The following is a 14,261-nucleotide window of genomic DNA, read 5'->3' on the forward strand; positions in this document are numbered from 1 at the left end:
TAAAATTACATTTTCTTTCAATTATTCATATAATTTCAACACAATCATGCTGAGGTATGGATTAGCAATGGTCTCAAATGGACCTGAAATATTAAAACGCTACTTTTTTTATATTTTACCATAATATGAAAACTAAAGTTACAGAAGTTTCATTTCATATATGATATGACATTTGTATTATAACATTCTGTTGCACGGCACCACTTTACACACTCTTTATATAGCCTTCAGATCCTACTTTATATATTATATATTAATAATACTTCTATTTTGTAGTTAATTTCTCAAAAAACTAAAAAAGTACCTTTTATTTTGTTTATAGTTTGAGTTATAGTTTGTTTCTTCTCTGTACTAGAGAGACAATGACTGTATTCCAACAAAACTTATTCTGATTCTGATGATTTATTGTTGTAGTGTAATTGTGGAGTGATCTTACTGGTGTAAAATGTTATTGTAAATGTTATATAAAAAACAAAAACACTTTTTGTCTTTTGGATTCACCTCCTGTCTTGTATTTGAAGGAGCTCGACCCCGGATGAGACACAGCGCAACACAAAAACAAGTCCCGCGTAAACATTGTTACAAAATACATTCTTTTATTCATTTGTCACTGTAAATACACAAAAGAAATCAATAGCGAGTATTCACAATAACAATATTTAGTGGGATATAAATCTTGAAACCATTTACATACCATTTACACAGACAATTTTGGAAATGAATGTGCTTTTATTTCTTTTAGGAACTATCCTTCCAATGCATCTAGTTTTTGATGTCAGTCGAAGAAGCTATCTACGCCTTTACCCTCTTGAATATACACAGTATTACTACATTATTTTGAATCTGTCCAACCTGTCTCATCCCTTTTCTCTTCTCACCTAGATCATTTCTGTGTCATGTTTAGGATTCATATTTTTTTTATTTTATTATATGTACATGATATACACTGATTCTTAAATACATTTCCATTGTCTCCAATCTATTTACAATATAAGAGCTTATTGAATATTGAGTTTAATTGGTGACAAAATATGTGTATTGGATGCTAAAAACCAGTCAATCAAAAGGAGGCAAATGTGATATTAGACTGAATATGAAGGTATCGTGGTGGTTTAGAGGAATAGTACCTGCAATGCTTTACCTCCAGTTTTCTAAATGAACAGCATTGCATAAGCAGAAAGTATGCAGTCTTATTTGAAAAACAAAAAAACTAAAACTAAACAGAAACATACAAGGCAGCGTGCCACCAACAACACGTTGATTCATACTGGTCATTCTCTTTGAAAACATCAGGTTTACGTGTCACTTTAATCATTCCTCTCATGTGTCCATTCCTACTGGCTTTGTAAGTGGAAAGAATTGCACTTCCATTGTACCCTTGAATTCTGTTCATGTGATTGGAAAAGCAGAACTATTCCCTGTCAGCTATCAGGAGCACAAGGTCTGCGGCACAGCACCACCTCAGTGCAAACTGCTGTATCTGAAGGATCAAACAACCTTATCTCTCCTTGTGTGGCTATAAAATGGGCGAGGAGTCAATCACCGCAGATGAAACTCATCACTAATGTAAATGTTCTTTTTTTCACACAAGTCAAGCCCTGGAGTTGAACGATGCGTTCAATTGCTTCCCCATTTCCTCATGTGACCACTGTTTGTGGGGTCTGGACATTGTTACTGGTTGTGCGTCCTGCAGCAATAACTGAATTCTGTATGAGGCTTAAACAAACAACATGACGCAGAGATTTGACAAAGATGGTGAGACACAGGCTACACGTGTGAGCTGTTAAACAAATAGGCAACTTGGCATTAAAGAATGAAAATATGGCTTCTAAATATATAATTACCTGTCATATTATTGTGAGTCGGAGCTTGATGAAAGACTGATATGTCGACTGTCTCCATCTACAGTAGAAACACCACCCATCACAGCATCTACTGCTAGGCTAACTCTGTAGCTCCCTGAATGTGTAAAAGGTTTGTTTGTATTTGTGGGCAGACACACCATGAGCTCATGTGTGTGCAAGTGTGATGATGCAGGTGTGCACTGGACGTGGGTGCAGGAATGAAACCCTCACAGCAGACACATTAAAGCATTCCCATTCACTCTGAGCTTCTTGAATAGCAGGCTTGAACCCACACAGTCTGTTCTGTCTCTTGTTAGTCTCTGTCTTTTGCTCTTTTTCAATACAGCCACAACCCATCCTTTACAAAAACAAAAAAAAGTCCGCTGGCAGATGGAGACAGAGGCCTCAATGCCGACAGCAGCTGCCTCCGCTTCAGATCTTCTGGCACATGTGGAGCCTGGACTTGGACGAGGAGGTGGCATCTTTCCACACCTTGCAGGAGAGGCCCTTGGCGCAGTCGCAGCGCTGGAAGATTTCCAAGCCACGAGTGCCTTTCTTCCTCTGCTTAGTGCACACCTCTGCCTGCCTCAGAACCGGCTTGCAGATCTTGGTCCAGAAATGGCGGGCGCAACAGTAGCCCTCTGAGCAGTCTGATGACCGCAGACAAGGGTCGCCCTCATGCCCTAACAGAGGAAGACAGGAAAGACTTCTGATCAGTGGTGAACCAAACGGATGCAAACTCCTAACTGGATATCAAGTTGGCACATCTCTACTTGGGGGGAAAAACAGAAACAAATGCTTCATCGGAGACATAAAAGACCCAGATGAAATCATAAACCCCTCAACGTCTTAAAGTTTGCCGAACAGTGATTCAGTTAAATAGAGGAAAGGAAATGTATAATCACTGTTCATTAAGATGTTGTGCTGGATCCACAGGGACAAGTTAAGCAACCCGTTCTCCACGTTTGAGTTCAGACTGCACTAAGTGTGGCCATGTCAGAGACAAAAGAGGCAAAGCTTTCAACCTGAATCCAATCAAACATTCTTATTCTTCTGTATATCAAGCCTTATAACTATTGTTCTGTAAATGAACCGTATAGTCCCATCTGGTCTAAGTTTGAGATTTTTTGGCAGGAGATTAGTATTAACTTGATGAATGTATAATTTGTACACTTGAGTCATGCAGAGGTTCTTCTGTGAAACACGTTCTATCACCTCTTGCCAGACGCTGCTTTATCATTTAGACCAGTCGTCCTGTATCGCTGACAAAACCACACTTTGCTGATTAGTTATTTCAATATGAAGTTCCAACCATTCGCATGAAGGACTGCTGTTTCACGCCACGGATTGTTTTCTCACGCAAAGGCCATAATAGTGCAATAACATTTAAGGAGAAGGAATGAGTCAAACATAAATGAAAATAAATGGCCTTATTTACAGCAACTTGAAACATCACTGCTCTTTTAACATGGATTTTTCGCATTAAGGCCTGTCGACTTGAAGGTGCATTTGAGAGTAATTTAAGTGTCTCGTTAAACGTATTACTTTATGGATAGGCTTTTATATTACCATAAATAAGGTGACATTAATGCTAGGCAGGGGTCTCAGTGAGTTATTAGCTATAATCATGCCAGATCTGCATTCTGTGGTTTTCGCTTGTTTATCACATGGCGTGTGTGCTGTCAGTGAAAGTGTTTGTACGGCTTTATGTAGGTGCAGAAACAGCAGGGACATTGTGGTTTCTTCTCGGCTCACCACGCTGTGCTGTGGGCTCACAGACACTGATATATGAGCAGAGGGATAATTATCAACATAGTTTGTAGACTGTGGACTCTGGAGGACATGCAGACAGCGAACAACGGGTTTGGTGAGGACGACGGCAAAGAGAGACAAGAGAGAAGACAACAGTGACAGTGTTCGGAGACGGCAGAGGCGGTTTCTGGTGGACATGTTTTAAACATCGTCTCAGAGATGTGCGGTCAAAATCTCACCTTTAAGAGAATGCTTTGCATGTGCTTTGCTGCTCTTCTTCCAGTTTTGATCTTTGGTGAAGAGTTTGTTGTGCTCGTCCAATGCTGAGATGTGAGGCGAGAGGACACTCTCAGAGATGGGGACACAGATATCTGACGACAGAAAAAGAAGAGGAAGAGTTAAAACCAAACATCGCAGACATGAAAAAGGACTCTCTGTGACGGTGCTGTGGAAATACTATCTGTTAGTTTAAAACAAGTCACTTTTAGCCTCTCTGGTGTCTGTGTCACTCACAGTGAGCGCTGAAAACCTATGGGCATCAATTTGACACAGTTCAACCTTAGTTCAGGTTCCTGTCTAAAAGCATGTGTTGGGCATTATTTAAATATATTGGCTCCTTCACTAAGTCTCTGGGCAAAACTGTTTGTTCAGTGATCTGGAACAAGTCACCTTTTCCAGATAATTTACATTAAGACAAGAACTTAAATCAATCTGTGTGTGTGCATGTGTGTGTGTGTGTGTGTGTGTGTGTGTGTGTGTACGTACAGTTGCTGCAGCGGTTTCCAGGGCAGCACATGGCGTCGCGATGGCAGCGCTTCTTCCTCCTGCGGCAGGTGAGGCAGCGGGAGGGGGCGTGCTGAGGACTGTGGCAGTAGCTGCCCACAGAACATTCCTTATCATTACTGCACGGATACACCTGCCGAGGAAAAGATGCTTTTATACTTCTGGAAATAAGGCACAGCGCAGCACATGTTCAATTTTCACAAAAGGTGCGATCAGGAGATCAGAAGAATCTTAAGTGCGATGTTGGTGTCAGATTATGAGCATTTGACATGCATGAGTAGGACATTTTCTAAATAATCCAGTCAAATCTGCTCTTAAAATGTGACTTATGTTTGGTGTAGCAGAATGAATGGCCGCATTGACAGCATGTGAATGTGTGACAGTAAAAAGTGCTGCACATAGATGCACCGTATGAACGTGTGAGTAAATGGGTGAAGAATAGATGTGAGAAATTGTTTTGATTTTAATCTTTCACATGACAGAACCTTTCTCATGTTTCTGCTTTTAATTTGACTTTGACGCCACTACATTATCAGATGGCTCTGCTTTAAAAAGCACACAAAGAAACACACGGCAAACATCTACCAACACAGCTCGCTCACACAAGAGCAGCATATTCATCCAATAGATTTAGCACGGTTGCAAAGTTATACCTCGCCAGTTAATGATACATCGCCATTCATTCAGGGATTTTGAGAGACTCTTCATGTTTTAAATCTTACATTTTACTTTACGTGCATTGTTTTTTGCAGAGAAGGCATTCAGTCCAAGAAAATCTTATGATAGAGCATTTCAACTGTGTTAGTGTGCACTTCATGTGCATCAACCTGAAAATAAATGTTTTTATACATGCATGCGGCCGCTTTAAGACATGTTTTCCTTAGGAAACGAGGAACACAAAAAACAGAATTTATTACTTAGTCGTCAGCAGTCGTTCAACTAGACTTGCATGAGTTAAGACATTTCACCTCTCATCCAAGACACCTCCTCAGTTGTGGATGAGAGCTGGAACATCAACTTAATTCAAGTCCAGTTGCCTATAGAGCTCACTACTGAAGAGGACCTGAAGGAACACCCTCTGCATGTCCAGATACTGAAGACAGGAGGCTGTTGTCCAACATGTCTTCTCATGTGGTCAAAAACAATGGAGCCTTTCAAATTTACAAACTAAGAAAACTTTAATCTTAATGCGTCTGCAGTCATAATTAAAGGGTTTTGCTTGATCTTTTTTTTTTGAGACGTGTTCTTTACATTCCAGCGAAACCTTCAGGTATTTTCCATAAGAACAGTGAAATAAGCAAACCATAATAAACAACACATACAAACACAATACCCTGCTGCCCACAACAGTGCAAAGCACATTCAGAGCCAGGCTCATTTTTTCCATAACAAATTTGTACACCGATTGGAAGTCTTACTGGAAGCATTTTTTGAATATAATTCCTTGCACATGCAAATCCTGTTGCTATTAGACTTGGAGCAGGAGCAAAGAAGCTTGACATTAATTGTGTCACAAATAAAATGAGCTCTTCAGACAAATGAAATAAAGTCATGAATTAACACTGGACGGGTGAAGGATGAGGGACATCTTGGAGGGAAGCACTAATAATCTGACTGGGGTCACGGTAAAGGTCAGGAGACAGCGTTCTTCCAACTGTTGAGCATCTTTATCTCATTTTAAGTCTTTCAGTTTGGGGCACGTTATTAAAAGCGAAGGACTAAGTTGTCAGACATTTGAAAAACACAACACCGAGCCAGATAGGCAGACGTATACGACAATGAGCAGGATATGGATTGTGACTGAGTGAATTATGTCCAGTATAGGCTGACATTAGAACAACATGTTTGGCTGGCACACCACCACACGCACCACAACCACATTCAGCTGGCACTGCACTGACAGATCTGATTTAGTGTGGTTTACCACTGACAAACATGGAACACTAAACATATGAATGAACATGAAAGAGGTTTAAATCAGAGTAAAAATCATTACGGCCACAATAAATAGCTAACTTGATTTGGGGTATAAAGGTCAGCAGAGATGGAACGCCGTGCCCAAGAGAACAGGCGTCACTCCAGACATGAACGCAAACCACATGTTGGAATCAGCGCTCAAATATCGCATATCACATTCGGCACATTAGAAGTTGTTGCTCGATGTCCTTGTGCTTCAGACAGTGAACAAGATTAGACATTTGGATTGATGCCATACTGACTTTCTCAGGCTGGAAACACATGGAGGCAATGATACAGCCATAGAAAACTGAGCAGGAATATTACGCTCAATGTTCATCCATCATTGTGTCAGATTCCCACGATCCAGATGCTTAATGTGTTGATGGAAGTAACAAAGCCATGATTTTTTTTTCTTTAATATTTCTTAGTTATTAGAACGAGAGACAGTTCCCAGAATATTAACAGGACTTATTTTGCAGTTATGTCATTATTAGAAGTGCAGGTAAGTCTGTAAAAACACTTTATATCTTTTGTAGTTTTATAGGAGTTTCGTCAAAAATAAAAATGTCTAAATAATAAAGTGTTGGATGTCTAACTTCATGGAATGACATCAACACTCTGATAGAAATAGTTTACCATTATGGGGAAAAACCTTTTCATATCTACATGTGGACAGTATGTGAATCAGTGAAAGCTGCGGCCAGGAAGGATTGTTTTAGCTTAGCATGACAACTATAAGCAGAGTGGGAAAATTAGCCTTGACCTCATTTCCAAAAATCCAACCTTTCAACACATCTGCAGTTCATTCTTTAAGGTGATGTTTCACATTTGTGTCAGTCCCTAAATAATTACAAACACAAAACTGCAAGTGACTATAAATCTGAGGAATCTGTGGAAATTGTACATGTCTGGTTGTGTATTGATAAAAATGAAGAAAAGCTGCTCCATGTGAATTAGCTTTAGAGGTTCTTGTAGGTTTATTTTAGAAGTTTGCAGAGACGACCAGCTGAGGCAGATGGCTGCTCTCCGAGTCTGGTTCACGCTAGAGACTTCTAAAGTTTTCTTTTCTCTCTCTCCACGCTCATGGTGGGTTTCTCTTAATAATATAGTACGGTCTTGAACATATGATAACGCATGTTGTATACAAATGAAATTCACTTCAACTGTTTAATCCTCTGTTTTTAAACTCGTGTAGCTCATTGGATAAATAACTAAGTGCGGTGAGATGTATTTGTCAGGCAACTGTTCCCAAAAATAAACCATGTGTGATTTTCTGTTTCAACGTCAATGGTTCTATCAGGAGAATATCTCCGTTGCCATGAACCAGTGGTGTAATCACAGCCGAGGAGGGAAAAATGCTGGAAATGTAGCCTGAGAGTAGATCAAGAGGCAGGATATCACCCCCACCCTTCACCCCCGTACATAAATAATGTGTTGTTATCTGCATTAGATGACAAATGACCTTGGCCACGTGCAGTAGTACTTCATACTACCGTACTCTGATCCCTATCTCCCTTTCTTGGCCAGCCGATGATTTGGATGGATTACAGCGCACGTTGCACGGGGCGGGTGGGGTGTGGAGGCAGAACGGTGCTCACCTCTTCCATCATGGCTCAAACCGCACGACAGCTCTTTGAAACCCAATGATACAAGGCTGACCCCCAAATCACGGCGGATAATCTCGCCTTATCATGTCATGTTTTAAAATGGCTCATTCGCAACTTCTGAGAGACAGGGCTTCATTTAGATGCATCCCATTCATCTCCCATCTTCTTCTTTTTTTTTCTGTTGCTCCCTTATTTTTTCCCCGAGACAGCTTTCACACATAAAAGCACGGCTTTGTATCCTGTGCAGGAAGTGGGCTGAGAGCTGTGTACTCTGCAGCCTCTCTTGGTATGCTGGTGAGACGATAAAGGCAGAGACAGACAGAGAGTCATCAGGGAAGCCCCCGGCCCTGTCTCGTGCTGCTGTCGTGCTGGTAAAGCACCGTGACTTTGAAGAGGAAACTTAAATGTGCGGGAGCAACAATCTACAAGGGATTTACTACAAGATATACGGGACTTTGAACCCTCCCCTGCTCCCAGGATCCCTTATTTACCTCTATAGAGTCATTCCAATGTGCTGATATAATTCAATAGAAGCACCCTATAATGTATACAAATAACTAAGAATGCTTCTATATGCATAGTTGGAGTCTGAGGGTTTAAAATTTAGAGAGAGAAAATATTTTGAAAAAAGTGAATGGTCTGCAAATTATTGGCTTGTTTCTCGTTTTACAGAGAGTTTCAAAGGTCCTTCAGCATCACTAAAGCATCAGTTTTATCCAGTTGTGAGGAATAGTCAGCTGAGAACAGTCAGGAGCGAGTCTGTGGAGAAAGTTGTACTTTCCATGTGATTGGAAAAACATTTTTTTTTGTTGTTTTTTTGTTTGACGTACAAGAAAAGCCCATGTGCCACATTTGGATGGGTGAAGCGCTCGCGGTGGTGAAAAGGTCCACTGTCAAGCGTCATTACAGCTGGAAACATGATAAACTGGTTGAGTGCAAGGACAAATATACTTGGATAAAGCCTGAGTTTGTGTGCCCAATAAACAGCAAGACCACATTTTGGCAGAAACACTGATAACGCAGGCAGGTTTTATTTTTCAGTCAACAAGGTAATAGCTAAGACATTGAAACTCCATTCAAAAAAGGAGAATTCAGTGTCTTATTTTTTCATATTGTTTGCTTACAGTTTTCTTTCCTGTTTTAAATCTACATTTTATATTTGCACTATACTTTTATATATATTTATATACATATACACTTATGTATTTTTTCTTGAGACATAGTTTACAGTAACTACCTCACAATTCAATGCTGTGTTGTTGGTTTTTCCGGTTGCCAAGCAAGGAAGTTTGGTTGCCAGTTTCACTGGTGTGTTTTCTGTGCAATGACAATAAAAGGAAGTCTAAGTCTTATTGCCGCTGTGGAACCGCCGCACCAGACAAAGTCAGGATGTTCCGTAGTGTCAGTTTGTGTCTGTGGCACAAGATTCTCTCTCTGGCCTGTGATGAAACGACAGACGAAACATTTACCGGCCGTGGGCTGTTTGTGTGTGCGATAAATCACTGCTGAATTTGATACGAGTGTGTGACTTTACCATACGTGACTCGACCGCAAGTTATATTCGCTAAAATCTGCTGTGTCGTCATCTGACATCAAACCTCACCAGAGAGGCAGTCGCAGCCTTCATCACGGGGTCAACATACAGATACAAATATTCATGCTCACGTTCACGTCGAAGAGAACCCACAATGACAGATATTTCTATCCTATCAATTACATTGTAAAAAGAAGGTTGAAGGAAAGTATTTATTCACCGAGGTGAAACATTTAAAAGATGCTTTCAAAAGGTCTTGTGACCTCCTTTTTGCAACCCTAATCATTTCCGTACAGCCTGAGTAAAACAACAGAACATCTCCTGTCTTTCCTTGATTTTGCCTTTCGACTAAAAGCATGAAAGGCAACAACTAATTTAAGGTAAAGGGGCTTCACACATTTGTCGCACATCCATGTGTGACTAAAAGCCCTGTGTCGTGATTGCACTTGACCCTCAAGTGAGAGATCAAGCACGTAACGTGAAACTGTGAATGGTGTTAATGAGTGGCGGCGGCCTTACAGAGTCAAATAAACGATGTCACAGAATAAACAAACTTCATATGCCCTGAAAGCATAGACAGCCGGTGTCAGATAACATAGGGATGGCTGCACACAAGTCACTTTTACAAACCTTGTCTTCAAACGCAGCTTGGCGTCTTTCATCACTCAAAACACATGTGTTTATGGCATGTCCCTTTGAGCGCTCCAAACCAAAGTCCTCAAAAACGAGACCTTCCTTAAGTTAAGTATACATTCTGAGTTGATCTTATTCATCGAACGTGAATGAAGACGCACAGTCGTCTGCACGTGACCGCTCTCTTCAAAGACTATCAAAATAAAGGGGAAAGCCTCTTGATGGTATGCTGCTCTGAAAGGTGTAATCCTGCAGAATGAGAGGTGCATGGATCTCCTCTCTCATTAACACGTCCAATTACAGTAAAAGAGGTCAAAATACGAGGCTCCTAATGGCTCCAGTGCAGGGCCTTCATGGTGCCCAAGGGACCCACAGACTAGAGAGGCCGCATGACCGGGAGACCGAGGCACAAACTAGGGCAAGCGCTAACAAGCAGTCACACCTCCTGTTGCCTTTTCTCTCTCTTTCTCAGCTCATTAGGATCACTAAACAGTTATTTTAGGTTAGAGATGAGGCAGGCAGGCAGGGCTGAGACAAGGAGAAAGGACGTGGCTGTTTTATAGTCAGCGCCCTCAGAGATTGCTTGTTAAAGTGGTGTCTGTGTGGAATTAAATAAAGCAACTTGTTAAAGCTGACTGATCGGCTGCTGATGTTTTACAGACGTGTAAGTGCATGAATGCAGCCGCACTGTTGGTTCCCCTGTGGGTTCAGAGGTTACAGTGGTCAGCACGGTCCTGCCCATGCGATCCTTTTTTTTTCTGGTTCCTCTCCAAGACACAACAGTGCCACCCAAGAGCGGCGGCTGTCGAGGTCTCAGAGGTTTTGGTTTTGTCGGTTTGACTTCAGTAAATTCCCAGCAGTTTTGCACCGACTAACCGCCAAGGTGAAGCCAAATCTTGACCCTGGTTTCTTAGTGATTGAGTGAACCCTTATCGCCAAGACACTGTCAGCAGCTACAGGAAATAAACGCGTATTAAGCTGTCAAATGCTTCCCATGACTGAAGGGTTTGACCAGCATTTCTAATATGATGGATAAAACACCAAATGACAGTCTCTGCTGCAGCGGTTCGTCTCCGCATGGTGGCAAGAGTTCCTCTCTCTTGATAATGTGCTCAATTTGAATGTAAGCCCCTGAAGGCAGTTTATTGGAAGATTTAGTTCAAATGAATTCTTCATTCTCCCTGTACAGCTCCCTCACACCCTGTAAGCAATGTTGCAATCTCTGACAGTGAGTTGAAAAGTGGATAGTGGGTTTTTAAAGAGAAAAAGAAAAATGACAAGTGGAGAATTATTGAGATTCTCACTTACAGATCTGGCAGGCTTAAAATCACATAGATCTGAAAACCACTGTAAACTCTCCAGAGGTATGATAATCTGCCAGCTATTCCACACCAACTATAACAAAATCAACAGCATGACAACTTGTCCATAAATCTACTTGTAAGATATTGGCACTGAAGTTTCCCATAATGCAGATGCAGAGAGATTCGGAGACACTTTGAGTTGATGCTTGCCCATTTTCCAAACTTACACTTAGTAAGACTTGATCAGCACTTAATCTTTTCACAAAATGCAGCGCGAATAAAAGTAGTTTGTCGTGCCGCTTTAGAGGATGAATAATCAATGCTATGTCGTTTTACGTTCAAGGCACTGACACTGGGTTTATTATACTTGATCGATATCCTTGAAATTGCGCTTTAACAAAATCCGCACCACACATTTACAAGCTTGTGAAGAGAGAACGACGAGTTATCTTTGATTTGTTCTGCTCATAAACAGCTCGTGTGTGAGGAGAAGCAGAGGGTCAGTGTAGTTTGGCTGCCAGTGTCCAGCCGCACAGTTGGCCGAGGCAAAGCCGTGACTGTTAGATTTCTTAAAAACCTCCTGGCAAATAAAAGAGTCGCGCACATATATGCATACACAGTGCAAACCCTCGTCCTGCCATAAATGGTAGTAACCATCTTCATTTGGACAGACTACAACATACACCACGACATTTCACTCTAATAATAGTATGGTGGTCTCTGCACACACATACTGTTTTTCCTCAGTCCATGCTTCCAAACCACTTCAGATTATTGCGATGGCAAAGATGTAAGCAGGCGTTCAAATTGAGGTCTGGCAATGTTGATTGAGGTTGGATCTCTGCACTCCACAGAGAAGAGAGAGTGGCTTTTCCATAATTTTCCTCTGCCTGAGCTGGATGTCAGAGCGCTGCTCTCAGCACAACACACTTAACTGATATCCAACACTATCAGTACTACAGCTGATGTTACAGAGGGCTGACGCGGCCAAACGCCGACAAAATAGAGTTAAAGGGGGAAATGAAAAGTGTACGGGACGGGAATAATACGCCGTTTGACTGTCTGCTGTGGGGCATGTGATGGAGATGTGGCAGTGCCATCTGCTGCTCAGAAAAACACTGAGGCACCATCACATCATCACACTCCTACATGGTCGGTAAGTGTCCAGTTAATGGTGATTCTCTTTCACACACAGTTTTCAAACTTCCATCAATCCCACACCTGTGATCTTTTTGTTTTTGCAAGAATTAAATCTTTGATTTATTTATTTTTTAATCCCACATTTGACGATAATTTGGCACTTTGTTGGAACAGCAGGAGTTGATAATTATGTGAGTGGATATTAAGTGGCTGGCTGGTAAGAGTATCCCTCAGAGGCCCCACAGTAAGAATCTCATAATCCCAGCAAGCGCCTGGGCCACTTTAATGACACGAGGACCCAGACAGAAAATTACCCCAAGTGTTAACTTTTTCTCACATTTCTGTAGCCATGAATGATTTACTGTGGAAGTGCGCTGCACTGACGGTGGCGTCAGGTCTGAGAAGCAATTAGGATTTATGAGGGGTCCGATCCCTGCAATTTCCAATAACTATTCACACGGGAGAGTTTTTTTTTTAATTGGTCACCTCAAGAAACTACATGGGCACAGTTTCTGAGACAATTACGCACGCTTATGTGATTTCGTGGCACACTCATAATCTGTCATGATTTTAGGAAATCCTAGAAAAATCTGCACTTGTAGTGTGTATTATTATGATTATTATAATATTAAAGTAGATATGCTTCTTCTAAAATTGTCCTGTTATCATGTATTTAAATGACTACTTTTACTCCACGTTCATCCAATTTTTAGGCAGTGCGTAAATTCTCCATGTACATTAAAAGTCCTCGACAAGTAGATAATTCAAATTACCTGTGCGAGGATGTTGTGTTTCTTCGTGATGGCACTGGAGGCGGCGGCGGAGCGGTTTGTGGCTGGTGTAGGTGTCTCTCCCAACAGAGCTGGCTTGATGGAGTTCGCTTTTGGGCGCGCCTCTGATACCTGAGATGCCCCCGTCCTTAGCGCAGCGACGAGAAACATCACAACACAGCATCTATTCCATGTAGAGTCGGGCATCCTCGGATAAAATACTGTTGTACCAAAAAAAAAAAAAAAAGAGGAGAAAAAAAGATCGAATCGCTTTAAAAAAAAAAAGGTGAACTTTTGTTTGTCACTGAGAAGCGTGCGCCCTGGCAGTTTCCATGTGACACGCTTGTCCGACTGCAAAGCAGAGTTTAACAATGATGAGGCCAAGTTTCTGATGCTGGGAATCAAATATTCAAAAGAATGACTGCCATTGATATAGTTATCTGCAGACAGGGAAGGAAGGAAAACAATGAATAAGAGAAGCTGTTTAAATGCTGATGCTCTGAGGGTCAGAAAGAAACCTGACAAGAGGTTTCCACTCTGTCTCTGTCTATGAGTGAGCACTTAGTCCTGCAGCCGGGTGTTTTATGATCTCGGATACTTTCTTTTTATAGGATTGTAATGAGTTTGCTTCCTCCGCCCCTATTCACAACTGACAAAGAATGAAACTGATCTGTGTGCGGCACTGCTGCTTGCGCATTGTCGTCTCGACACCGGCACCAGGAGCCCCGTTGGGAAAAAGCTATAAAATTATACACTGTGTATTTTAACTGGGCGTTTGACCCTTTTTTTCTTTTTTCTTTTTTTTTTTTTAACAGCGAGGAGCTGGGACGCATATAGGAAATATGCGGGGACACTAAGAGAGAGTTAAAGAGGTGTTTGTATTTAAAGTGAAACATTTTCCACGCATCACCAGTTTGTGCGCAAATAAATGTAAA

General features: G+C 41.4%; 1 protein-coding gene across 1 annotated transcript; it reads right to left on the reverse strand.

Moving 5' to 3' along the window:
* Positions 1-575: 575 nt before the first annotated feature.
* Positions 576-13,878, reverse strand: dkk2 (dickkopf WNT signaling pathway inhibitor 2). Its single transcript, XM_058639649.1, has 4 exons — positions 13,330-13,878; positions 4,362-4,512; positions 3,836-3,967; positions 576-2,527 (listed from the first exon to the last, which is right to left on the reverse strand). The coding sequence occupies exons 1-4, from the start codon at positions 13,531-13,533 to the stop codon at positions 2,277-2,279; spliced, it is 738 nt and encodes a 245-aa protein (XP_058495632.1). The 5' UTR covers positions 13,534-13,878; the 3' UTR covers positions 576-2,276.
* Between the last annotated feature and the right edge of the window lie 383 nt (positions 13,879-14,261).

Source organism: Solea solea, chromosome 10 (assembly GCF_958295425.1).
Source record: "Solea solea chromosome 10, fSolSol10.1, whole genome shotgun sequence".
NCBI lineage: Eukaryota > Metazoa > Chordata > Actinopteri > Pleuronectiformes > Soleidae > Solea > Solea solea.

What these genes read in the sequence shown, in the direction of transcription:
- dkk2 (XM_058639649.1), bottom strand. Translation starts at nt 13,533, where the DNA reads ATGCCCGACTCTACATGGAATAGATGCTGTGTTGTGATGTTTCTCGTC. An exon ending in AACACAACATCCTCGCACAG is followed by an intron (nt 4,513 to 13,329) that starts GTAATTTGAATT and finishes TTTCCTCGGCAG; the next exon opens with GTGTATCCGTGCAGTAATGA. An exon ending in TGGAAACCGCTGCAGCAACT is followed by an intron (nt 3,968 to 4,361) that starts GTACGTACACAC and finishes TTCTGTCGTCAG; the next exon opens with ATATCTGTGTCCCCATCTCT.